Genomic DNA, 26,888 nt, shown 5'->3' on the forward strand with positions numbered 1-26,888 from the left:
TTGTGAAGAAGTGCTCATGTGGTGCAGATGTGTTTTTTTCCTCTCATTACTCCGAAGACACTGAAAATGAAAATGGTCGATCCACAGACTGACATTCTTCAGACTCCTCATTTCTCTTGAGAAACAGTTTTGTATTTGACAACACTTCAACTAACATCATTCTCAACAGAATATATTACTGTGACAGAACATGATGCAGAGTATAAGACAAAAATAAACATCTTTACAAAATAAATCTTTACACTTTTTGCAAAAAAGCTTCATGATCGCCCAATTGTCTCATCGGCCTTTCTTTTTTTTTTAGAACGCATTTAAAATATTGATCATTACATGATCTGATTTTATGTACAACGAAAAGGATCCGCACGGTTTGATTGAACTTTGAACCAACATTCCCACGAAAATCAAAATATGCACACGTCATGTGGGAACGTGAGCGGCCGCTGCTTCTGTGATGCTTGGTTCACACAGTGCTGGGCCTCATGACTATGTCTACTCCAGGTAGTGACGCGGAACAGCACTGTAGATAGTTAAAAACACTGGATCATTCCCGAGTATAAAAATGATGGTCTTGGCTTAGTATGGAAACCCAAAAAACCTACAGTAACAAGACAATGTCAACACCAAACCGACTTCAACTAAAACGGTCATGCGAAAAAGAAGCATCTCAGGATCAATTTGCTTACAAACTATTCTGAAACATCATTAGAATCAAGGCTTGAATTTCCTCTTTGACAGAATAAATTATTGTCCTTCGTTTCTGTTGCAAGCGCCGCATGCCCCCCGTCCTCAGAATAAGACATCTTCATGTTCTATCATAAGGTGCACCACTAGTTTCTGCTGCCTCATGTCATTGAGGGTTGTCAAGGCATTCTGCTCCGGTGGCTGCATGAGCGTTGGACCGAAGACAATCCCCAGGTTCTCAGCAGTCATTAAATTGTCCTTTTCGAACATTGCCACCCTGTTAAATAAAATTAAAAAATTAAAAAAGATTTATAGTTTGTGAGGAGAGTTTATTCAGGAAAAATGCAAAACAGAAGAAAATACAAGAACTTGTTCAGGTGTTGTGGAGATTCACCTCCTGAATATTAATTTGTGGCATTTATCCCACATGACACAAATTGTTACAATCGGGTTTCAAACATACATTCATTTTTTTTAAATAGGCAAAACATAATCAAAACAATAATCATTTCCTTAAATAGGAGTAAATTTAGCACGTTCTGCCACAGATTATTACACAGTTGGTAATCAAGGGAAACCAGGAGGGTGTATGTGGGATTGACTCAAAATAAACTACGGCGCCCATGTTCAGTAATAATAGAACACGTCACCCAGTTCAATGTGTGACTTTAATAGCTGTTGGACAACTATGTACATATATGGCACAGTGGATATGGATCAATCAATTCATTTCCATGGGATTTTATAGACAGAATGACAAAAATGAAGTAATTTGTGTTTGAACTAACCTCTTGAGGTGAGCCATCAGGTATCGTAGGGTCTCATAGTGGGCTGGAGGGAGCTGCAGCAAACCCTCGTGGATGGCCTCCAGTCTGGATTCTGCATTCGGAATTTCTACATCACATTTCTTAAGATTAGTATCAGAGCACAGACGAGCAGCACCAACACAGTGACGCCATGGAATTGCAGAGAGGAGCTCTTACTTGCAGCTTGAATAAATTTGGAGTACAAGTCAAATGTAATGACTGGAATGGGGAGGTCTCTTAGGTAGAGCTTCAAAGCCCCAGCGATGATGTTGATGTCTGCATAGGCATCGGCACTAATGTCCGCCTTCTCCCCATCTGTTGATGAGAAATGAATAATTTATCACTGACAATTGGACACAATTCGAAGTAAAAGCTGGATGTGTGTGTGTGTGTGTATTGTCTATGTGTCACACAATAACAAAGTGTGCTGCAGCTGAAACAAGCTTATTTAAAAGTATGAACCCGTGAATGAAAACCTCAGAGACCTAGATCCCAGGGCAAATAAATGTGACGTCTACAAACCTCGGTCAAAGGCAAGCCTCACGTCCTCTATGTGCTCCGAGAAGCCAGACACTCTGTAGAGACCTTCAGATTTCATACCTGCGAAAAGAAAATCGGGGAAGCTTGTCTCAGTTTTTTTTGAGGCAGACATTTTCTTCTCCTCTTACCACCCTCCCTTCCTCCCATTCTTCAAAATTCAGTCTCTCATGTCCGGGAAGCGATTAATGGAGTTTCATGTGATGACAGATTCATTGCACTGTACCTCTCAGCTCTATCTCTTGAATGCACATGTCCACCACCATGGGTCGCGTCGTGTTGTGAGCTTTGACAAGCGTGGTCAGGTCACAGCTAAACACCTTCTTTATCCTGCGCAGGTCCGGCTGGCAGTCGCTGGGAACCAGTTTGGAGCACTGTTTGTGCACATTCAGCCCGCAGTCTAGCAGAGCGGAGAAACAGAGAGTGATCAGCCTCGGACTGACGCTAACACGGCCATCACAACAGGCTAGAGACAGCAGCTTGAAAAGATTGCCTAGAGTCAGTGATCGACTGCACAGTCCAACTGCCACAGCCGCAGCTAAAGCTGTCACGGTACACCCACTGCACCAAAGGTAGATTACAGCAAGCATGGCAGCATGTGCGGGGGCTTCTCGTTGTAGTGTGCCGAACAGCTGGAAAACACAGAGAGTGTGTGTGTGTGTGTGTGTCAGCAGTGAATGATCGACACTAGTACACCGGTGAGACTTAAATTGTTCAATAACAGTATTTTTTTTTTACTGCTGGTCTGCTGATTTCTGTCCTCGCTCTGAGTGTAGCAGGAGTTAGTGAGTGAGAGAGGACAAAGAAGTCTTCCCTGTTTCCCATAGCACATGAGGTGTCTGATGATTCCAGAGTTTGCCTCCGGCTTACCAGCGTGGCAAATGTCTCAACAACAAACACTCTGTTAGGGAGACAGCAGCCGAGTCCAGCGATGTGCACGTCCGTTTCAGGACTGTGTCTGTGCGGTGAACGAATCTTGTGACCACTGAAGCCTTGAAAACTACACTGAGCTCTAACATGAAATCACTCAATTGCAGTAGTTCTGCTTCTATACTGCTACATTTTACCTGCGTTCGTTAGACATTTATATATTTTTCACATTTACGCATTGTATTTTTTTGCATATTGCATATGTTTACTCATTTATTCCTTTTTTTAACAATGTTTTCATTGTGATGATCTGCCTCTGCTGTTGTAACATGGCAAATTTCCCCATTTGTAGGACTCATAAAGGATTATCTTATTTTATCTTGTCTTATCTTATTACAAAACATCCACTTTGATGTGATGCTGTCAGCATCCTGCTTCCCATGTCATTTCTTTGCACAAAATACATCAGTTTTAACATCTTTTTTCTTTTCATTACAGTATGACTGATACTAAATACGCTTGAGGGTAAACAGGGTTTGAAAAAGAGTGATACTAGTTATGTTTAGAGATTACATACAAGAGTGTAGGCGTAGTGGGTTTTGTTTTTGAACAGCCATTGATAGGTCACTGACAGGACGATCTCAACTCGGTTGTCCCAAACAGTGAAAAGGAAAATAACAACCAAACCAAAATTCCAACACGTTTGAAATGACAGTTTTATCCATGGATAACTCATTGACTTTCTTTGTGTAAGTCATGACATGGAGTCGATGGTGATGGTGGAGTGTACAGTTACCTGAGCAGCGGACACCCTGGGCGATGAGGCCCCACATGAAGTTGGCACAGTACTCGCACCAGTGCGGCCCTCGAAAGGTATGTACCTGGAGTTAGATATAACATGGTTATACTTATATATTTATACACACACACAAACACTAACTAACACATGTCCAGGTATTGCAAGTCATTACTATGTCCAGTCAAAACTGAAGAACCTCTCTTTTTGATGTACTGGAGAGAGACTGCGTTGTGATCCAATGCTGCAGTGGATGGGACCCCAGGCCAAATGAGAGCATTTGTATATACAAGGCAGATTAAAGGATTTGCTATAATGTGTCTGGCATCTGCTCCTGGGCAATCGAATACATACAGGCGAGCACAGAGGCAAGCCTGTGAGTCAAAATAACAGATGTACTGTAGACCCACTGTGCTCCCTAAAAACACAGATAAGATGACACACACACACACACACACACACACACACACACACACACACACACACATACAGTCAGTGGTACTTTGAATAGGTAGTAGTTGACCGATGAGTGAAGAAGGCATATGGTAGGTGGTGAGTGGAAGGTTTTTGTTCTTTTTCAAAGAGGAAGCATGAAAAAAGCTGGGGGGGTCATTATAGCCTGCCTGTTAACTGAGACCCAAGATACAATTGCAAGAATGTCGAGGCACCCAGAGGCAAAGAATCCCTAAATTCTCTTGTGTATATTTAAAGAACAGCAGCTATATTGTATGTCCCACAATGTACTTTGCACTAAACTAATTAAAAAAAAAAAATCTGCAGCCTAAAACAAAAAGAGATCTAAAACCTTTTAAAATCGATGCTAATCAATGTGCTCAGTTGTTAATGGGTTATTCCCCTCAGTGCATATGGGCGTCAGCTGCATGTGTTCTCATCAATATAACAGCATATATACTGTGGTTTATGGACAGGCAAACATCTGAGGCAGGCGAAAATAAATATCTAATACATCTCTCTGATGGATTCCTTAACCAACGCAAGGAAACTGTGAGAGATAATAGAGACCTGCTGAAAATGTATTTATGTGAAGTTGTCAGCAGCAATTAAAGTTTATTAATAAAAAGCTGCTCACCTTGAAGTTGTGGATCTTGTCATAGGAGCACTGCTTCTCCGGTGTGTCTTTCAAGGCACTCCGCCGCACCAGAGGTGAGGAGATCTGTGGACAGGAGGCCAATAGTTTAATAGGCTTCCATAGAAAAGTTCCCTTGGTTCCCAGTTTGACTCCGAGAGCCAAAGCCAGCAGCTCCTGATGCTTCCGCTCGTGTCTTTTAGCCTTGTGGGTAATCAGATCCCCTCCTAAACCTCCTCTGTTTTCTTCAGCCTCCATGCTCGACTGATCGGGGTCCCACACACTCTCAAGCTCCTCTGGGGGAAGATGCGGAGGGGAGACGTGGGCGCTGTGCGGCAGACGCTGCCGGCAACAGCTCAGCGCCGAGGCTGCAGCTACACTCCACTCCCCCCTGACCCAGGAGGGCGACTGATGACAGCCAGCACGGGGTTGACTGTGCATCTGGTGTGAATCGAGCGGCAGCAGAGAGCAAGACGAGTAGGGGGAACAGGACCGGTAGTGGGCGGCCAGAGGGCAGGAGTGTGCCTCACACAATGGCCCTCTTTCACACGCCCAGAAAGGAAAGAGAGAGAGAACAGGGTCGCTGATGAGGTGGGGCCGGGAGGTTGAGAGTGAGGGCGGTCGGGTGCTGTCAGGACCACTTCACACAGCTCAACGGCTCTGTAAAGCAGGATCAATAGTGTAGACGTCCTCTTTGTGGCAGAGAGCACACTCCCATTAGCACGCTGCCTTCCGGATAAACTCCTCTCTTAACTGGAGATAATACTCCACTGCCAGCAGTCAGCGCTGGGTCTCCTCCTCGCTGGTTTTACTCGCCTGCTCATAGACAGATGCAATAACTGTCTGGCTGTGTCTTGGTAATTCAAACAGAGCTTGACCTCCAGCTATGCCAGTCGTCTGGCGGAATTCCCCACACTGCCATCCAGACGGGATCTTCCAGACACTCTGACTGCAGCCCACTCGCGCCAATCACAATCATTCATCTCAGAGGACCAGCAGACCCAGACCATCAACTGGGATTGGGAGGGATTACTGCCATAATCCCTACACAGGGAGTAATCCCAGAGTGCCCAAATCCAAGTAAAAACTCATGGAAGCTCATTTGTGGGTCTGCAGGCATGTAGTATTTTTTGTATTTCGTGAGCCAGTGGGGGGCTGTTGCTATGAGCATGCTGAATATGTCCCTATTAGCTCTGCCAGTAAACAACCAGTTAACGGCTGCTCTTCTAATTGACCACAAAGCTCTGAAACAAGCCACATAACACTGACAGAAACCCAAACTACACATCATACTACATGTCAAGTACCAAATAATTAGATTTTATGTAGAAAATTTTAAAAAAAATTGTATAGAGGAGTTTAGCTTGAACCTGGGAAATATCTCAAAAATATAAAGTTGAACTGATTTTTTTAACAGGCAGGAAAGGTCAGAGAGCCAGTAAGCATTGGATTTGTGCTATGATAAAGAGCTGGAGCAGAAGCAGAGTGGTGGTGGGGCGCAGAGCAAAAGGCCCCGAGGGCAGCTACTACGCTAGGATAAAATAAAAGCATTGGCAGCTTATTGACACAGTAAAATATTGCCATGGGCCTTTTGTGTACCAGCCATTTCTTTTTGATTCTGGTGTTCTGAGGGCAGCAATAAACCGTCTGATAGCTGAGAGTGACAGGACAGGTGAAGATATTTGTCATTGTGGTGGACATTCTTTGAAAAGACCTACACATACCATACCATGCAATTCGTCTCTACAGCGAAGTCTGAGGGGACAGATGAGGAATAGGCTCCACTCCGAGATATTTTAGACTTAGACTAGCGAGGGAGGGAGGGAGGGAGGGAGACGAGGGTGACAGGCTTTGTCTGCAGGCAGATGGCTTCTTGTCTCTTAAAGAAGAGCAGGGGAGAAAGGACACAAAAGGTGGTCACACAACAAGCTCTGCTTTCTTTTCAGTGGCTTTGACTCTTTTATTCCCCCCAAGGCTTTGTGGGAGCACAGCTGAGTGGACGCTGTTGTGAGCGAGTACTGGGAATCATGGGAAAACAGCACAGTGGGCACTGACACAGTAAGACAGCAGGATACAACTATCCACATCCCAAACAATCAGCCCTAACAGCATCTCTAACAAATGGAAAAAATAGACATACTGTGAAGGGCACGGCAGTCAAAGATATCCATTATTCAAAAATGGGGGAAATTGCCACTTTTGTCTGAAATGGGAACTCTGAAAATAAATAACCACCAATTTAAATGTCTGGAAAAGTGCACTTACAATGTTGTGTGAGGAGCAATTTTACATTTTACAACTTAAGTATTTTAAAAAGTCATAATTGGATTTTTTTTTTATAGCAGCTCTGGGGAGAGAACAGGTAATTATCTTGACAAACAACAGGACAATCTCTTTGGAAAGATTTCCCGGGGCATGCGAGCAGACCAGTCGGTCGAGAGCCTCCCTAACATTAAGATTGAGATTAAACCAGAGTGGTGATGAGTGTCAGGAGGAATGTGGCACAGGGTTTTGGCCACTGATGCAAATTCCTGCACACAGAAAGAGATGGAAACTGAGGAGGTTGAGCTACAGGTCGCGTCAAGTACTCCCTCTCACCTTCTGGGAGTATTTTAATTACACAGGAATTTGCAGTCATGGCAATACGGAGGTATCAACCTAACACCGAGCAAATACATGTGAATGCTCACCATACAGTGAAGCCACTGTGGCTGCAATGCCCCCGGGCGTGGCAGTGTAATCGGTAAACATGAAGTTCAAAAAGCAGCCACAGATTCGAGCCATCAAGGTCAGGCCTCTGCTTCATGCACACGTAATACTCGAGCAGAAAGGAAAACAGTTTTTTTTCCTCTCAGTCTTTTCAAAGTGCCTGGCAGGTGGTTGTTCAGACACTGGCTTTACAAAGCCTGCCATCATCCCAGCTCTCACTGACTCAGATAGTCATACATTTAAAAAGAATGTGGCCACAGGAATATGAAGTCAGTTTTCAAAAAAGTATCTGACATTTAGAGGAAAAAAATGATTTATTCTGCAAACGGAGGAGCCTGCCAACCTCATGAATTCAAACACGGCAACACTAACGTGAGTTGACGTTGGTCAATAAAGCTGCGTGTTAAGCAAACATACAGTAGGTTGGTCTGTGTGTCTTGGAGTCATCTGAAGGAAGTTCTCCGCTCCAGAGGCTTCCTCCAGGTTTGCACTGACATTAAAACCATAATAAGTCAATGGACTATTGACTGACTGACTTAGGGTCATTAGGTGAAAAGTGCTGCATTAATGGATGGGCGTCAAGTTACGGAGAACAAACTGAAGAGAGACGATATTAATACTGCAACTGATGCTCCTGCTGACGGCGCTGTCGCGTGTCTGTCACTGACTGACAGTCAAACTGACAAACTCTAGGTTGACATTTAGAAGACACAGAATTCCTAAAGCGATTCACTTTTTTCCTCGAGCTTAGAGACATGTTAAAGATACAGCTCGGGAAATATCTGAAGTAAAAAAAAACAAGACTATATGAGTGTCAGCTCATGGCGTGACTCAGAGTACCACGGTCAGGCTAAAACCAGAGGAGGAAACAAGTTAAGATCGCCACCTAGTGGAGGGATGGTTTCAGTTTCTCTTCCTTGTTCCTCGTTGATAAATCATTCACTGACTTAATCCGACAGCAGCTCATGAGTGCGAAGTAATACAATGTGCAATGTGTCTCACCTAAGACCAGCGCGTCTGATATGCACAGCAGGGCAGGGCAAAGTCCCAGTCCCCTTGGTCATCATTACCTTTCAGAGGAGGCAATGAAGCACGGCAGCAGCGAACACACCCAGGGGCGACAGCGATAATGTATGTCTCACTCACTGGACAAAGTGTCCTCTCAGAAACGCTCTCATCCGACTGCAGATGTATTGGAAATGATCAGTAGCATATGTGAAGATCAGAATCATGGCATTATATCCGTGGGCTCGCAAGATTACTTTCATGTACTCAGATTATGAGAAACCGAATTATCCATTCCCTATAATGTTAGCTTGATACATAATTGTACTATGAATTTATTTGAATTGTTTGAATTTAATGTTCTATCAAGCACAGAACTGATCTACTGAATTATTGTTTCGGCTCAGGTCCGTGAGGCAGTAAATTGCTTCTCAGCAGTGGAAAGTTGCAAGCTGACAAACAGCCTTCCAGCTGCTTATTGCTCCCTTTGTGCACAAAAAATTAAACTCAAAGTTAAATAAAAAATTGAGGATAAATAAAACACACACACACACACACACACACACACACACACACATACACACACACACACACACACACACACACACACACACACACACACACACACACACACACACACACACACACACACACACACACACACACACACACACACACACAGTGGTCTCACTCACCCTCTCGTCTTTCTGGAACGTGACCCTGCGGGGTTCTGTGCGTCCACGGCTCAGCCTGTGCACCATCTTGTCCTTGAGTAGCGAGGTGTACCCGAGATGCTCGTAGATGGGGTTGGTGGTCATTTTGGCGATGTACTCCGCTGCCTTGGTCTCGATGTAGAGAGTGATGAGGGCGTCCGTCACAAGGTCGTGGACCGACTCGAACCTCTTCTCCCCGACAAAGTGCTTCCCGTCGTAGAACAATCTGTAGTTGAGGGTCTGGTGCCCAAACCTGGACGGATGGACACGGATGCTTAAATACAGAGGGGGTGGGGATGATTAGAGGTTGAACTGGTTGAGTGGCTGAGTAAAAGTGAACAAGGGGACGGAGCGAGTTGATGATGGGGACGACATTTAAGTGATTCTGTGCTGCATACTGATGTGTCGGTACCTCAAGGCCAAGGTGTGTGTCCCTGGCTGTCTTTGGCTCTCCCTGATGAGGTAAGCACCCTCCACTCCCGCCAGCAGCTCATCTGCATATTCCCGAGAGATCATGCCATGAAATCTGTACAAAAAAATAAATATATATCACATAGTCCTCCATTGTAAATGTATCTGCACACATACAAAGAATAACATTTTGGATGTTAAGCTCAGGCTCTTATTCTCACATACAAAGAAAATCCACATCCACCCACTTCAACCCCAAACACATCTGACGCCAGGCAATAACGCTGAATAAAGTCATTCACTGCGAAGCAATATTTGACACTCACTCTCTCCCGTAGTATTTGGGTCTGCTCTCCATCTGTAAACCAGAAGAAGAAATATTGGCTGGAGCAGTATGATACGAACGCTCAATCAAACGGCTCAGCAAATTATTATTACAGCCTGTCTTTTGAAAGATAGAGGACTCGACATTGCGGGACAGATTATCTCCAGCTATGGCCCCATGTTCATCCGCAGCTACCAAACCATGAAGCCAAATCAAAGAGTGTGGATATGAATAAGAGGCAGGCTTAGAAAACAGTTGGTGATAGATGGCCAGCTGCAAACAATTCATATTTAGTGTGTATGTGTGACACGCCAGGGTGTGTAGTGTGTCTGCGTTGCAAATCTTGCATATGGCAAACAAACATTTGTCATTTCAAACACGATGTAAAACAACATCAAACAGCATTAGGATTCTGACATGAGCTTTTACGGAGAGAATAATGGATTATAAACAATTTAATCATCTTTACTCCCTTTCTATACAAAGTCACTACACTGCAGACGTCTGTGTAAATTGTCTGAGAATTCCCAGTTATGATCCTCACGGTTTTTCTGGGAACACGAATCAATGAGCAGCTAATCTCACGTAGACAGCACCGCCACTTTGACTTCGCTCATCAAAGCGTGGCAAAACTCAAAATGGGATGAGACATGCATCATTCCTGGCAGGCTATACAATGGAAGACTGACAGTGAGGACAGTAACAAGTAGAGTGACTGGTTCCAATAGCTTTATACTCTGAGGGGACTGAAGGGAATAAAGTCTATGCTTTGTCTTTCCAAAGTTCCCCCCACTGCTGCTACACTTGTTACTGTTCTTGCTGTAAATTGTTCAATTTTTTAAAGGCTGTCTTAAATCTTTAGTCAGGTGTCCACACTGAAACAGGATTTTGCTTTGCGTCCTCGATCAGCACAAAAACATACGCACAAGTCACAAATCAAGTTGACCCAAACTTGGATGACAAATTGTGACTCCGTCCTTAAAAATTAAAATGTGCTTGCTACATAACAGATGATTAGCATTGCTCTCCCCTACAGACGGACACTGACAAAGACCATCTCTCCACCTGACTACCTACACAAACTAACCACTTGCTATGCTGATCACTGGTCTTTTGTTTGAAAAAGAAAAAGTCATGGTGAATGTCCTCCAAATGAACACGGATGGATTATGCCTTGATGTTCTAAATCTAGCCTGAGACTGAATTTAAGCAATTGTTCATGAGGTGTGGGGGTTTTGAGCGGCAGCCAGTCACTCCCCATAGGTGACTGACTGGTCTGGCTTCCAGCTGCCAGGCTCAATCATTTCTCAGTGAATGTTTTCCAGGCTAAAAAACCTGAGAGCGAAAACAGAGTTTGGAGGCTGTAGTCTGTCTGTGGACTGTGCTTTAAAGGCGAAGGGTAAGAATAAATCTTTTGTCATTAAAAAGAAATAAATGAGGCCAGCAAGTGGTTCCGGTTCGCTACCGGTTCCTACTGCCCAACAGTCCGTCTAAAATAATCATCAGACCTATCTTTGATCACAGGGTGGATGCAGCTTCCATCTTCCTTAAATTGAGTTATTACAGATTTTCTCAGTTGGGTTTTTTGTCATATTTACAAACTAAATAGTTACTACAAATATGACACTAATCATTCAGGCCCATACATAATAGAAGATTTAAAAGTGTACTAACCTCCTGGGGACACGTGGTCCTCTTTGGTCTCGGGGCTTCCTGTTGGAGCTGGTACACTGGCAGAAAAATATAAACATACATGTTATTTGAGGCCTTCTTTCCCTCTGAGTTACGTACACAGCTCAGTGCAAGTTGTAATTACGTACATAACAACCTCAACACACACTTAAAGATGAAGGACATCCAGCCTCTGACAACAGCTTTCGTTAAAATGGTAGAAAAAGGAGCCGTGAGCTTAGACATGCAAGACTTAGCAGTCAGTGGTTTACGTGACAGGAGCCATATATCTGCAATCGTTCTGTGTGATTTAAGGACTGTTGTGCACTTACAACTGCACACTATTTATTTACTTCCATAACTCCCAAACACAAGCAAATCCATACTTCTGAGTCTTAGATTTACTTAGAGTAATTAACTGGAAGTAAATCAGAAGGGAAAAGTGAACATGGAGCTAATGGCTTTGCGGCAGGTGGAGTAATCCACACAAACACCTCGGCAGCCTCACAGAATTAGCAAATTACAATTAGAGACTAAGAAGTGAGGGAAGGCAAAACCCGACTGCTGCTTCTGCTGTTTCCAAGAACTGGATGTCTGTCAGAAATATACAGCAATACAGCCACAACAGAGGAATCCGTGGCCGAGTGCGGTTTCTTTCTTCAAATCCGATTTTTTTAATTCTTTGCGTGTCTAGAATGTCTCTTCTTTCTTTTTATTTGACAAATTTGCCAGTGTTTTATTCTGTAATGCAATGCTGCTGGATGCATGTGTGTCTGTGGCCTTGTGAGAAGCGGATGAGAACTGATGACTGACGACAGTGTCCTTTGTTCACCCACAACCTGAACCACGGCAAAGAAAATCGCTGTGTGAGGTTGAGCTAAGTCTTCACTGCAGCAGATTGTGCGAGCAGGGGGAAGGAAGACTCCTGACTGTGAAAAATGTCCCGAATCCTGACATTTTCGCGTTTTGTCAGGCCGACTCGAGCCAACCAGAGCAAGACCTGGACATCATCCATTCCTGTGACACGGTGGGAGCGCTAAAAATACCTGAGCAGACGCCCAGAGGAGTCAGGAGAAGATTTCAGAAATGCAGAATTATTGGAAAAATATGACAGGCGAGACATTTAACTGCAGAAAAAGGCAGATAGACGTAAGAGCTACGAATGGTTTTCAAACAAAATGTTATCACTCTGAGGACAGACACGGCTTTTCAGGCTGAAATGATTTGCGCTTCAAAAAGAAAAAGCATCACATATATTCTGAGGAGTCTATCCCACTTCCTCCCACATGGCAAAAACACTGTATAATGAGGGGGGTGTTCTGAGGACCCCATTTCAGCTGAGCCTCTTTGCAGGCAGAAAATCTTATTTTCCTGGCTGATGGTAACCTATTTTACTCAGGGACCAGGGATGCGCCGCTCTACCTTTGCGCATTTGTGAATGTGTTGTGTGGACGTATGTGTGTGTATGTGTGTGAGTGTTTGCCTTCTGTGCATGTATATGTGTCGCCCTTTAGATCGTGCAGTGTGTAAAAACAGATTCTTCCTTGTATAGAAAAATGTCTCAGTTATTTATAGAACATAAACAAATGTGCCTGTTATTTAAAGAGACACACCAAAGGCCAACGCCAGGTCAAAGCATTTATGTCAAATGAATTCATTACTCACAGTAGGACTTCCATATGGGCGGTTGATAATCCTCTGGGTCTGTGAAACACACAAAAAAAGCAGGTTTGTGTTATGAACTCACAGTGGTGTTAATAGACTGTGCCCTGTGCTTCCTCTCGTTGAAATCTCCACTTCTATCCCTCTCCCACTGGACTGACTCAGAAAGCCCTTCACCATGGTTATGTCACGTTTGCTCATCTCTCCCGTTAGCATTATGCATATTGCTTCACACTGTGCAGCTGTAGCTCTTGAGTTGCGCCAGCAAATTCAGTTCCAATCAACGTCTCTGCATCAAGGACAATCAATACAGGCGTCCACTTGTTTCACTAAAAACCATCGTGTCGTCACACACCTGTTCTATAAAACATAGCATCCCTATATTCTGAGATAAGAATAGAAATTCACCGATTACAATTAAGGGAAGTAAACACAATTTACATCTCGGCACTAACAGCGAGAAGCTTCTTTTGAGAGATATAGAGGCCGATTTATGATCGTTCCCGGAATATATGACGGAGTGTGCTGTTACAGTATATAAGCTTAAAAAAGAGAAGGAGAGGTGATGCTCTGTAGGCTGTAGCATAATTTATTCCAGTACCTTCTTGGTTAAGTAATGACTTGTAATAAAATGTGTCACTAAATGAGTGAAAAATATGGCAAAATTTGCCACTGTACAGCACTGCCAGGGATGTAATAAAATATCAGGCCATTGTTATGACGCAAAGGGTGAAACACGTTTTTACTCACAACATTATAATGACGTTGATACTAAAAGTCTTTTTAACACAAGGTCCAACCTCTTTGGGTTGTTTGTTCTCCAAAGTATTTAATCACATCTCCGTCCATATGTTGAGGAAGGTCACAAGATGCAGTTAAACAGTTTGGAGAGGAAATATAAATTGGACCTTGTGTTGAGACTTTGTTTTTTAAGCTTCTGCCTCCAAGGTCAAGAACGCACCTTGAGAAGATAATGAGCCTTTTTCATAATAACACACTTGTTTCACATGGTGATAATAATTTGTTGGTATTAACAGTATTCAGCAATTTCATAGCAGGTCTTGGCCCATTTACAGAAAGATTTTATTGCATATTCAAAAGTTAATGCGACGAGTACTTCATGCTCAGTATGCCGGCATGTTAATTGAGGCTATAGCTACCACACATAGGCAGATGATGCCTCAGGCCAAATGCACAAAATAGCTGCTATGATAATTAATGATTCATCTACATCTATTTGTCTTGTGTCAAACTCCCACCGCCGCTGCTGAAAGACTGACTGACTGTGGGAACTGCTGAATCATGTTGATCCAGAAGATACATGTTGCTCATTTGAAACATTCCTCTGCAATCATCAGCACGTTGGCACCACACCCCTGTGGCCAAGTGGGAAAGACATAAAACACACCTGAGCAAGAACGGGAATCATTTCATCATGAGAACTAGTGAGCACTTGTTGGACGTGGGCACTGAGACACAGGCAGGGAGATTGTGCAACTCGCTCACGAGAAATGGCACAGGTGTTGAACCTGTATCACCAAAATCTCTCTGCACACGGCGGTTCTATTTCTATCTGTTTATCTGATGGCGCTTTAAGTGCAGCCGGCAATCAGAGGATTCAAGGCAATCAAGAGGATGTCTCCGCGTCATGCTGTTTTCCCTGCTCACTGCAGGTTGCAATATTACTAAAGCACATACAAAAAGCTCATTATCGCTTCATAAGCTGAATTTAATGCGGTGGAAAGACAAGATAGGTGCACAATCAAAAGCTGAATAATTATGCAAATGACCAGGAAAAAAAAGCAGCTCACATGAGAATTGGAATCTTTGAAGGGCAAATATTTTCACTAAAGCACTGCACAGATTGTCTATACCTACAAATACAACTTCATAACCTGCGGGCTCTGTTTGCTGATGTGTGGCCAAGCTGCCCTGGAAAACGTATTGTCCTCATGCTCAGGCTTTGTCACTGTGTATTGCAGTGGCAACAATCTGAAAGATTTATTACACTGCAGCTTGTTTAAAGAAAGTGATTTCATCTGGTCGGCTGCCAAATATTCTCTTTTCAATCTGATTCTTTTTAATGATGAATGGTATTTCAGTCTGCAGTGGATTACACGAGCACACTACTGCACAAAAAACACACACGAGCTTCACAGTGTGTATCCGCACTCCAAACACCAAACACACACATATACACATGCAGAAATCCAAGGAACATCAAAAGGAATTTCTAAGTAGCTCGGAGTTTGTGTGGCGCCTGATGATCATGGAGAATTTTAAATTCTAGGGCAGCCAGCCCCCCCGCCCAAAAAGAAACAGTTATTAATTGTGTTGCCCTCCATTACTCACCAGTCAGAGGCATTCAATAAAATAATTACCGGCGGGCGTTTGCTTTGGTGACAAAGAGAATATGTAATGAATGAAAAGGAAGGCATTTATCCCCTTAGATAACGTCTGCGTCTGGAGTCTGTGCACATGCAAAAATAAATAAATAAATAAATATATATATTCAACTCCTGCACAAAACACAATAGCTTGTGTTGTAGTGTAATGAGCTCTTGTACATTGCTGACGACAGCCCAAAAAGTTCAGAACCTGCAGGACACAGACATTTTAAAAGCTGACTGTTTTTTCACCATCATCTTGTTAAATGTAAGGGTTTACAAATTAGTGGAAATGAGTCCTTATTAAAAACAGTGAGGTCTCTCAGTTTTTACAGTAAGTTCCAGGTGTGAGCACCTGCTCATGTACACTGAATCGGGGTGAATGAGTTTGCCACTGAGGGCAGAGAGGGTGAGCGAGTTTCTGGTCTCTGCTCATGCTGCTGATCCGTGAGGTCTTCTGGCGACACTGAGCCCGAGGGCCATTCATTTCACCCCAATCCCTTCCAACACCAGCAAGATTTTCAAATAATGGGAAATGTTCTAAATGTCTAAAAAAGTTGAGGACTATCATATTAATCCATTATTTCATAGTGTTGCTTTTACGAGCCATACACATTGGCATACATCATTTTACATAAAGGAATAACACTTTCTGGAGTAGAAGACCGAACGCTGTGCGACTGGTACATGAAAACACAGAGTCAGTGGGATGCAGCAGAGCTGCAGCAGAGAGACCATCTGTGTATTACACTGGTCCAAAACAAGCAAGTCAACGCAGTCTTAGTGCTGCTGGCCAGATAACACAGAGTGTGTGACAGGTATGACGGTGCCTCTCTGGAGTGTGTGATCTGTGGTGCGCTGCACTGCTGGGCTGTACGTGAAACTAAGTGAAACTGTGTGTTTTGCTGTTAACAAGAATTACATGCGAGTCTAAATGGGGGGAAAAAGGGAAATTTTTCCTGATGCTGCCATTTCCTCTTGTCACTGACAGCGCCTGCCGTTGTAATTAATGGGCTGGTTTACTTCGGGGACTAACATGGCCCCCCCTTCTGACGCTGTAAAACATGCAGATCATTTTTACTCAAGTCATTCTACATGACACAAATACGGGCCTACGTGATCAAATGAAAAAGAAAATCTGGAGGTGAAATGCAGCATTTGCCAGAAACATGTGCAGGGATCGTGTTGAGCAGACAGCCTTCTCTGTGATGCACGCCTGTAATTCTGCCTTCCCGGGCCAATTTTGTCATTTAAGGCCCGGAGCAGAAGGCATACTTTCATGCTCTATCCCTCCATTTATTTTCAAAGCTTTATTTCCTGGAGCCGTTTAGCGAACGGCACGCTGCTGGTACAGTACATGCTTCGATACCCACCCGTGCCAGGAATGTGCAGGATAGAATCTGATCTAGATGAATGGCCCGAAAATCTCTTTCCAGGGAAAAAGGAGAGATTGCAACATAGGAGTTGCAATCGTGTTGCAATCCTTTTCAGTTTGTCCATCATTTTTTGCCTTTGTAAAAAAAATCCTATGTGTGTATATAATGGATTTTACACACAATAAGGCAGTTTGAGCACGTACAATTTTTCCTCTTTATTCCAATAATTTACAGGGAGGACAGTAATAAATCAGCGTTAGATCAGCACTCTGCTGTCATTGCCGACAATTTGCAGGTTCATACGTTAATGTTAGATGAACTTTATTTACACTTTGTCCCACAGAACAACAGCCTTAAAAACAAGATTACTAGAACGACACGGAGAGCACACTGTCAGCAGCCAGACCGGACGACCTAATACGGAGCAGAAATTGAGCCTTGATTCGTTTCCTCTTTTTTTTGGAGTCATATGCCTCATAGACAAGATTATTCAAATGTTGTGTCTGACTGCCAAAGAGCTCGGCATGAAAATAATAATACCCCTGTGACAACCACTCTATCCCTGGCAGCGGCGCAGCTTGTAACCTCTGATAATTATATTGAGAGCCCAACGGTAATGACAACCCTCCGATGCCACAGAGAGAAAAAGACTTTCCTCTTAAAGCATCAGTGGTCAAACAGTAAACCCACGGCCCCTCTGAAACGCACACATGAGATAATGCTTTGTGAAGCATGTGGTTACCACGGGCTATATCAGCTTGGAAGCGGCCGTCTGTCCCTCCCACTGGGCAGTGCCTTGGCAAATGTGACTCTGCTGTGGTGGTGGGGCCGGGATGCAGAGAGAGAAGGAAAGTCAAACATTGTATATCCTGTAAAATGTGCTCGCCCTGTAATAAACCCACACGCGTATTTGCCACGCAGTGATCAATTTTCATTTTTCACTTGGTGAAGTGGAAAAAAGTATCACATGTACATATTTCAGAGATGTGATTTTTCCTTGGTAGAAGGTAATACACACTGGGAGGAAACAGTAAACAAAAAAAACTAAGTGCTGAGCCTAGTATTATAAACAGCCTCTCCCTCCCCCTCCCCTCCGGTTGTTGGTGGGGTTTCTACACCAAACAGAACTGTGATAGTGGAGTTTGTACTTTATACCCTGGCAAACACGAGCGACGCGTTCCACTAACACAGAATGGGATGCACACTCAGAGACGAGCACGGAGCTGTTTATTTAATTCTGGGCTTGTTTGAGCAGCTGCTAACCCACTTTCTGTTCTCAGCCTGTGAAAACCCAACCCTGAAGAGGAAACGTTACCAAACGCACAGCACAATGAACTGTACCTCGTGTGGATGCGATTGGAGTCTTGGCATTTTATAATTTTTCACAGAAAGACATCCTGCTGCGGCTGCTGCGATTTGGAAAAAATGGAAGACTACACGGGGCCAAAGATAATCCTTTAAGCCAGCCAAGTGCAAAGTCAAAAAGGGTATTGTGGAGATGATTGGCAATCTAATGATAACATCCAAACCCAACAGGCACACTGACTGACTGCATCCCACAACCCTTATAATCCCCCTGCACAGGAAAAGGCAAGCGTTCCCACCTCTGCATCAGTTATAGAGCAGATGCAGATGCTTGTTCACAGTCCCTCATCCCGAATCACAGCAGCCACTGGGAGCCACTTTAATGTTTCTTCTTGTGCGAGATGCAAGGGGAAGAAATACAACTGTCACATTTCCTGGTCATTATTATTATTATTATTATGATGATGAAGATGATCTTACGTGCGGTGCATCAGAGTCCAGACTGAGTCTGGGTCACGTGAACTCTTACCGGAGGACACAGACGAACCCGAGAGGCTCGAGTTGCTGGACGCTGCCATCCCGGACACTGCCGCGGCTCGGTCACTCGCGTGCGGCCAAGGTGCGCTCGCGGCGGCGGCTCGTTCCCGGCGGTGCCTCCATGTCACTCACGTGCCGACGCGCTCCACCTTTCGACGACGGCGGCTGCTGCTGCTGCTGCTGCTGCTGCTGCTGCACCGGTGACGTCTCCCACGCCACCGTCTCTCGCCCCGGGGGGAGCCCACCGACCCCCGACGCGTGTGGTTGAATCCCACGGAGGCTCCCGCTCGCCGTGCGCCCCGGTGTGCGAGGAGCTGGCGCCTGCCGCATGCGCCGCAAGGAGCGACCGTAGACGCCGAATTGAGAATAGGTCTCGACGCGCCGCAGGCGGGACGCGCAGCGTGGATCAGACCGCCGCCCCCCCTCGCACCGGGATCTGTGGGTCTCCGGATGACTGTGCCGCGTCGCGATCAGCCATGGTCTCCATGTGCCACTCCGAGGGGTTTGCGATAAACACACTCCGCCGCGGCGTAGACGCGCCTTCTTAAAGTGAAAGTTTGGAGCAGCAGTTGACAGACGTGAGCGAACGCCCCCCCCCCCCCCCCCCCCCCCCAAAAAAGAGAAGAAGCCAGAACAAACCGAATTTGGTTCAATCAGCAAAATCGTTCACGGACGTCACATGTGTTTCTCGGAACCCGATTATATGAGACCATTTAAAAATCAGCTGGTTGAACCACATTACTCCTGCTCTGGCAGATTTTCATCAGATGTCCTGTTATGTTGCGCCATCTGGTGGGTTCCCCCTCTTCTCCATGAAGAAACAAGATGGATGTGGTGTCCAGGGGGAAGTTTTACGTTTACTCATTCGCCAGGAGCTCTTATTCCAAAGTGACTTACACCCCCTTGGGACAACACCACGTCCCAGGACAGTGTGGGAGACCTTGAAGTAAGAACTGTCAGTGCTGAATCTGTTCAATGTGACAAAGCGTGGGAGGTCAGGTAAAGAAGTGGACCACAAAGTGTGAGGAGGTGCTCCGGGAAAGAGAGGTGAGACTTCTTGAAGATCGCCAGGGTCGCCCTGGACTGTGCGATGCCAGATGATGTTACTTAGAGGGGTGGAGTGTAGCCATGAAGGGGCATAAGTGTGTGATTGAGATCAAGTAGATGTGCAAACGCAGAGGTCGCATTCTAGGCAAGCGCTTAACAGACTTGATTCTGATTCTGGCATGGCATGAGTAGGGCGGTGCAGGTTGACGAGCGAACCGAGAGGTTGTTCCTCATGAACGTCCAAGGACGAGATGCAAGGAGGGATTGTGAGGTCAGAAATGAGGAAAAACTTTGGTTGTTTTTTCATCTCTAGTTAGCCGGTAACCAAAAGGTTGTCGTTTTGAGATCGCCAGAGCGGCAGGAATCGCTGCTCTGTCATTACCACGGAGGAGACGTCCTTGAATACCTCACTGCAGATGGTCACAGGTGTTTGGCGGCTTCCAGATCAGAAGCTGAGTCTAAGAGAACTGTCAATCAATGCAAAACCGCCTCAGAATGTACCCGTGCCCAAGCCTTATCGGCTAAAAATGGCCACCATGACTTCAGAACACGTGAACTATTAAACCCACCTTTAAAGGGCAGAAGACAGTTATGACGCAACCCCCACCTCCTCGCCAGTTCCCCCGAGCAGCCACATCGCAGACCACAACTTTTCATCTTCATTTCTGTCGAGCACTGACTTGTTTTCATGAACAGCACACACTTATTTGTTTAGTCAAGTCAAGATGAGTGGTTTAAATAAGTCAGAGTCTGTATCCATCAAGCTTATTTAGTATCTCATCTCCCCCTGGTGGTCAAAACTGAATAACTGCAGCTTTAAAAATCCAAGCGATTATACTCAAAATCACTATTTGGGTTATGTGGACACTCGTAAACGATTATTGAAGCGAGCATTTTGACTGACACGTCTCAGCAGGACACTAATAAAATAAATAATAAAAATTTTAAAAAGAATATTTCAAAAAATGAAATATACCAAGGCACTCTTGAGGTGTAAACCTTGAATAGGCTTTTTCTGTGTGGCTAAACGCAAAGGTAACAAAGGTACAAGTCATTGTGATAGTAAGTAATAATAATGACATAAAAGTCGACATTACGAGATAGTAAGTCGTACTTGTGAGATAGATACATTCATATAATGATTTTGAATTACTATCTCATAATATTAGCCTTCGTTTTTTTCCCCCCAGTGGCGGAAATGGGCTTCCATAGTTGTGGACCTATGAGCCTGAAATAATAAATGAAGCTAAACAACAAAGCCACATCGAGTTCACGTGAATAAAATGTGGAGTATGTTTGCAACCAAAATATAACAAACCCTCGTATCTTCACGTGCTTCTAAGGTGCACGCGCCCCGTCACCCTTCTGCCTGTCTCCACAATGTCCAACCACTGCTAACAGCCTGTGACAGCCACTCATAGGTTTATAGAACAGTTCACTCACCGGGTCGGACTGAAACACTTTGACACGAGGAGGTTTTCAGCGACAGATATTAGCAAAAACACGTTCAGCTTAAAAAAAAGAAAAAGAAAAAGAAACGCCGAGACTTTCCTGCAAGACCTCGCCGAGGGGTTAAAACTTCTTTCGCTCCAAAAACAAAACAAAGGACAACCACGTGACGTGATCCCGGGATGTCACGTGATCGACTCCGGCGCTGGTCATGTGTCTCACCCGAGCGGAACCACACTCTTTGAGTCAGTCGGCCTGCAGCAGTGGAGCAGCTTGTCCCAAACAGCCCGACACTGAACATGAGGTGAGTTTAACACATTCAAATGTTTATTTACATGTGTTTTTAAACTCCCGTCGCCCGCAGTCAGACGCGAGGTGTCACTGTGGTCACACTGTTTTGAAATCCGAGTAACTCGCGGTGTGTACACACACACACACACACACACACACACCGCCTCCTCGCCGTGCCCGGGCCTGTGTCCTCTGATGTCTGATGTAAATGTTGGCAGGCTGCTGCTGAGGGAGAGTGTGGGTGTCCTGTTTCTGTGGCTCTGTCTGGACTCCGCGCACTCCCGGGGCTGCTCGGCATTCTTCTGCCGGAAATCTCACCGCGTCAGCGGCCTGCGCGGCGCGGACCCCGGCTCGCCCCTCTTCCTCACCCCGTACCTGGAGAAGGGGGCCATCGATGAAGGTATAGGAGAACACCAATGCTGCGTAATACTGCAGGAGAGCTGCAACAGTTCATCGATTCATCGATAAGTAATCGACTACTTAATTAATCGCCAACTATTTTGATAATCGATTAATCATTTTAGGTTGTTGTTATGACAGAAAAAAGTAAAAAGAATGGCTCTGATTTCAGCTTTTAAATTTGAATATGTTCCGGTTTCTTTGCTCCTCTATGACAGTAATTTAAATATCTTTGGTGTGTGGACAAAACAAAATATCATGTTGAGGTTTGGGGAACACATCAACATTTTTCACAATTTGTTTCATGGACCAAACAACTAATCGATTAATCGAGAAAATAATGGACAGATTAATCGTTTATGAAAACAGTTGTTAGTTGCAGCCCTATACTGCAGCCAGCATGGCTCACTGCTCTATGCTAACAGTGATCAGACGCATGCATTGTGTGTGCGTGCGTGTGCGCGTGCGCGCGCGCGCGTGCGTGTTTCCTGAATGCTCATGTGTTGACATCTTGCTTTCTCCAGCCAGGAAACTGAGTGAGGTGGGAGATCTGCCCGGTGCCAACGTCAAAAGCCACGCTGGTTACCTCACCGTCAACAAGCAATACAACAGCAACCTCTACTTTTGGTTCTTCCCTGCTCTTATGGTACAGTAAGGCTCTGACTTCTGCTTTAGACAACAGGGGCGTTTTCTCCATATCACACAGTCACATGATCACAGCAAGTGTGTGGGGAGAGAAATTTCTTGTTTTGTCTGCAGTACGCTTTTATTGTACATACTGTATTTTTTTTCACTGTGCACCCTCACGCGTCATGTGATAAGAAATCACACCGTGGGTAGATAAGTCACCTGCAGCAGATGGATGCAGTCTGTGTTTTATTGTTGAATGTTTTCAACCAAGGTCTAACAGGAAGAGTAAATATGATCTTGACTTTTTTTTTTTCATAAAGCTGTAAATCCGTCCAGTATCTGTATTTCAAATTTCTGTGTAGTATAGTAAAGTGGCATCTCCGTGACACAAACCTTGCTGCGTGCATTTGAGATGAGCATTACATCAGAGTTAATGCTTTGATTTTTTTTTCCTCACCTTTAACCCTCCAAATAAAATCTGAGTTCAGCTTTATTTCATTTCCACCACACACATCACCCTCGTATTAACACCTTCTTTTTTTGTGAAATGCGAAACTAACAGAGCAAACCTTTTGTTATTTTCACATTATCTTAAAACTAATAAAATCCTTTGTTTCAAATTTAAAAATCCAATATTAGCAATCAACTATAAGGTGAAAAAAGACGATCGTTTACCATTTTACTTCATTTGCCACATCTCTACAGTCTGATAAACCCAAACCGGACCCCCATTTAAATCTGTATTACTATCACAGGTTAGAAGGTTTAGAAATAACGGGGTCTATTAAAGTGGTTCAACTCAGTTTTTTTTTTACATTGTTGTTAAACTAAAGTCACCACAAGGTGGAGCTGAGATCTCAACCTAATTCTCTACACTCACTTGTCTGACAGCCAAGTCAAGAAAAAGCCCCTGTCCTGCTCTGGCTGCAAGGCGGACCCGGTGGCACCTCCATGTTCGGCCTTTTTGTGGAGCACGGACCATACGTGGTTTACAAGAACCTGACGGGTAAGAACTGACTTGGTCCTACAGCCGCACACGTTGACGTTAAGTCCAGATTCATCGTAATAATCGGTGTGTGAGCGTTTCTGACCTGTGTGTTTTCCGTCTCTTGCAGTTGGTTTGAGGGACTACGCCTGGTCGGCCAGATATTCAGTCCTGTACATTGACAATCCAGTATGTTTTCCTTCTTTATCCCCTGACAAAAGTAAAAGGCAGAAAGTAATTACATGGATCACATCTTTCATTCGAGAGAGAATATTTGCTGAAAGGTCTCAAAGTGGAGTGTTTGTTTTATTTTTATTTGTTCAGGTTGGAACTGGTTTCAGCTTCACTGATGACGACAAAGGTTTTGCTCAGAATCAGGATGACGTCGGCAGAGATCTGTACAGGTGAAACAACAACAACCATCCAGCTCGGACGTGGTTCATTTTGTCACTTAAGTCGACTGTTTTCACTGGTAACTGACCCTTCGACTGTCTCTGTCTCCTCCTTACAAGCGCTCTGACACAGTTCTTCCAGATCTTTCCAGAGTATCAGTCCAATGAGTTCTATGCAACTGGAGAGGTAATGTTTCTATTTGGAGGTTTGCGAGTAAGGAGTAACATAATACAAGTGGCTTTTTAAACTTTAGGAGCAATATTACTCAGTTTCCAGATTTATGCACATTTGAGGAAGTTTGTGTCATGCATGATGCCTATATATGCCCAGTTTCTTATTTCTTATTCTCATATGCTAGTGCCATATAGACTAAGAAAGACTTTTCAAACTTTTTTTGTCTTAACAGCTACTGACAACAGTTAAAAACATCTCGTTAACCTTTCTCTGCCTCCTTTGCCCAGTCATATGCAGGGAAATACGTTCCTGCCATTTCTTACTACATCCATAAAAACAACCCCACTGCCAAGGTGAAAATCAACTTTAAGGGGATGGCGATAGGTGACGGGCTCTGCGATCCAGAGATGGTGTGTATCTGACGTTGTGCCGTCATCCTTAATCCTCATGGATTTCCCAGGTGTCCACATTGTACTAGTTACTTTGTGTTGCTTGCCCCCTTAAAAAAGTATCTAATTTCTACTTCTCCTGTGTCAGATGCTCGGTGGTTATGGTGAGTTCTTGTACCAAACGGGCATGATCGATGAACAACAGAAGCAGTATGTTGTCCAGCAGACTGACATTGGGGTGGAGCTCATCCAGCAGCAGAAGTGGGTGGAGGCCTTTCAGGTTAGAGCTGCTTCTCAAAATACAAGCTGATACTCTCTATGATCTTTATTCATCATATGTGCCATTTTTCAAGATAGGTTTCTGAAACAGGCAGAATAAAATTCAAGAATCTTGTTGTGACGTTTCTGTCTTTAGCTCTTCGATCGCTTGCTGAACGGGGACGTGGACCCATATCCCTCCTTCTTCCAAAATGCTACAGGCTGCACTAACTACTACAACTACATGACATGTCAGGTACCTGGGTCGACAGTGTTTGCGTCTCAGAGCGAGGACTTGTCTTAACTTTCCCAACATTCATTGTAAATCGTTGCGCCCACAGGAGCCCGAAGACCAGGAGTACTTCTCCCAGTTTGTGACGCTGCCAGCGGTGCGACGTGCCATCCACGTGGGGAACCTGACGTTCCACGACGGCTCGGAGGTGGAGAAACACCTGCTGCAGGACGTCATGAAGAGCGTCAAACCGTGGCTGGGGGTGCTGATGGACAACTACAGGGTGAGGGATGGAGAAATGTCCACCGTGGTTCGTCTGTAATGCTCAATGGCGTCATGTTTGAGATCAAGATTCAAGTCATTGTGGCAGCATGATGAAATGTTAGGACCTTTGCCTGTTTGGCCAAAATAGCCATATCCCGTATCTTGTGACTTGTGTGCCGTAGTGTGTCCCTCTTCAACCCTCTTTCCTCATTTCCAGGTCTTGATCTACAGCGGTCAGCTGGACGTCATTGTAGCTGCTCCGATAACCGAGAGGTTCCTGCCCACAGTTAACTGGACCGGGGCTGCCGAGTACAAAACAGCCCCGCGCTACCACTGGAAGGTCCAGCCCTCTGACACGGAGGTGGCAGGTTATGTAAGACAAGTGCGTGAGTTTTACCAGGTGAGTAGATATTCTCCACCGTCCGCACCATGTGAACATTTTTTTCCACACGTGTGTTTTGAAAAATATTCTCTTGTCACTCCAGGTCATCATCCGAGGAGGGGGACACATTCTGCCTTACGACCAACCAGCGAGGTCCTTTGACATGATTGACAGATTCCTTTCGACACGGGGATGGATTTAAAACATTGCATTGTTGATCAAAGCACCTCCACCTTCAAGAGCACATTCTAGGTCGGTGACTGTTGATTCGAAAGACTGTTGATAGTCAAATTCAATGTAAATCAGCACGTTTGCAGATTATCTACGAATTGTTGCGGTTGATTTAATTTTGCATTTTGCATTGCATCAGAGGACTGCCCTGTAATGCACGGCTAACTAAATAAGTCATCTGAATCGCTGCTCACATTTCAGAATTTGAATCAAATACTGAAAATTTGATGAAAACTAAGATGGCAGCTCAGTCAGACTATCAGGCCTGAATCCTATAGAAATCATTTTATGTTTATTGGGATTGTTTTGGGGAAAATGTTGCTATCAGTCGGTGCAGGCTTGAAGATGAAATGTCAAGAAAAATTTACTTGAAATAAAGTGTTTTTTTTTCGAGATGACTGAACTGAAGTTAATTTTGCAGTCATGCAACTTTTTTTTCCACTGACTTCTGCAGGTACTGTCTAAAAATGTCCACCAGGGGCCACTGTGCCCCCCAAAAATAATAACAGTGGCAAAATGAATTCACTTTTTAAAAAAAAAAAGAAAAAAGAAGTTAATACCATTAGATCTCTGGTCATCTGGACTTAAGTGTCCTAAAAACAATATCAAATGAATTAATATCTATGAGGAAAGTCTGAGGGGCAATTTTAATTTTGCATGTTGCATCATCATCACACGTCTAAACATCAGTACATAACTTGTGTGTGTGTTTTCAGTTCATTGTTACAGCTTTAAACTTTGTCAAACTTTAATTGACAGGGTTTTGTGTGATGATCTGACATTATGACAGAATGTCACAGATGTTTGTGTTGCTGGAGTTAACTGCCATGTTATTTCATCAGGCAACTATCGAGCTGTCTAGACAGTTCAATAATTAATGAGC

The 26,888-nt window shown here is 44.3% G+C and overlaps 2 protein-coding genes across 5 annotated transcripts; one reads left to right on the top strand and one right to left on the bottom strand.

Moving 5' to 3' along the window:
• Window positions 1–89: 89 nt before the first annotated feature.
• Window positions 90–21,510, bottom strand: chn2 (chimerin 2). 4 transcript variants are annotated; one of them, XM_035628997.2, is made up of 13 exons: window positions 21,372–21,510; window positions 13,280–13,318; window positions 11,618–11,673; window positions 9,945–9,976; window positions 9,620–9,733; window positions 9,190–9,481; window positions 4,784–4,867; window positions 3,694–3,778; window positions 2,254–2,427; window positions 2,013–2,090; window positions 1,668–1,805; window positions 1,473–1,578; window positions 90–961 (listed from the first exon to the last, which is right to left on the bottom strand). In XM_035628997.2, the coding sequence occupies exons 4-13, from the start codon at window positions 9,974–9,976 to the stop codon at window positions 790–792; spliced, it is 1,275 nt and encodes a 424-aa protein (XP_035484890.1). In that variant the 5' UTR covers window positions 11,618–11,673; window positions 13,280–13,318; window positions 21,372–21,510; the 3' UTR covers window positions 90–789. The 4 variants fall into 4 exon arrangements, with proteins under 4 accessions (XP_035484890.1, XP_035484879.1, XP_035484884.1 ...); XM_035628986.2 differs by lacking the exon at window positions 21,372–21,510 and adding an exon at window positions 18,874–19,473; XM_035628991.2 differs by lacking the exon at window positions 21,372–21,510 and adding an exon at window positions 18,874–19,472 and having other exon boundaries at window positions 9,190–9,460.
• An 11-nt stretch (window positions 21,511–21,521) lies between these two features.
• On the top strand, window positions 21,522–26,398 carry cpvl (carboxypeptidase vitellogenic like). The gene is made up of 13 exons (XM_035628973.2): window positions 21,522–21,681; window positions 21,887–22,068; window positions 22,592–22,713; window positions 23,589–23,703; window positions 23,813–23,871; window positions 24,007–24,086; window positions 24,195–24,261; window positions 24,537–24,659; window positions 24,787–24,918; window positions 25,054–25,152; window positions 25,238–25,411; window positions 25,610–25,792; window positions 25,878–26,398. Exons 1-13 carry the CDS (start codon window positions 21,677–21,679, stop codon window positions 25,974–25,976), a joined length of 1,440 nt encoding a protein of 479 aa, XP_035484866.1. The 5' UTR covers window positions 21,522–21,676; the 3' UTR covers window positions 25,977–26,398.
• Window positions 26,399–26,888: the final 490 nt, after the last annotated feature.

Source organism: Scophthalmus maximus, chromosome 1 (genome assembly GCF_022379125.1).
Source record: "Scophthalmus maximus strain ysfricsl-2021 chromosome 1, ASM2237912v1, whole genome shotgun sequence".
NCBI classification, from domain to species: Eukaryota; Metazoa; Chordata; class Actinopteri; order Pleuronectiformes; family Scophthalmidae; genus Scophthalmus; species Scophthalmus maximus.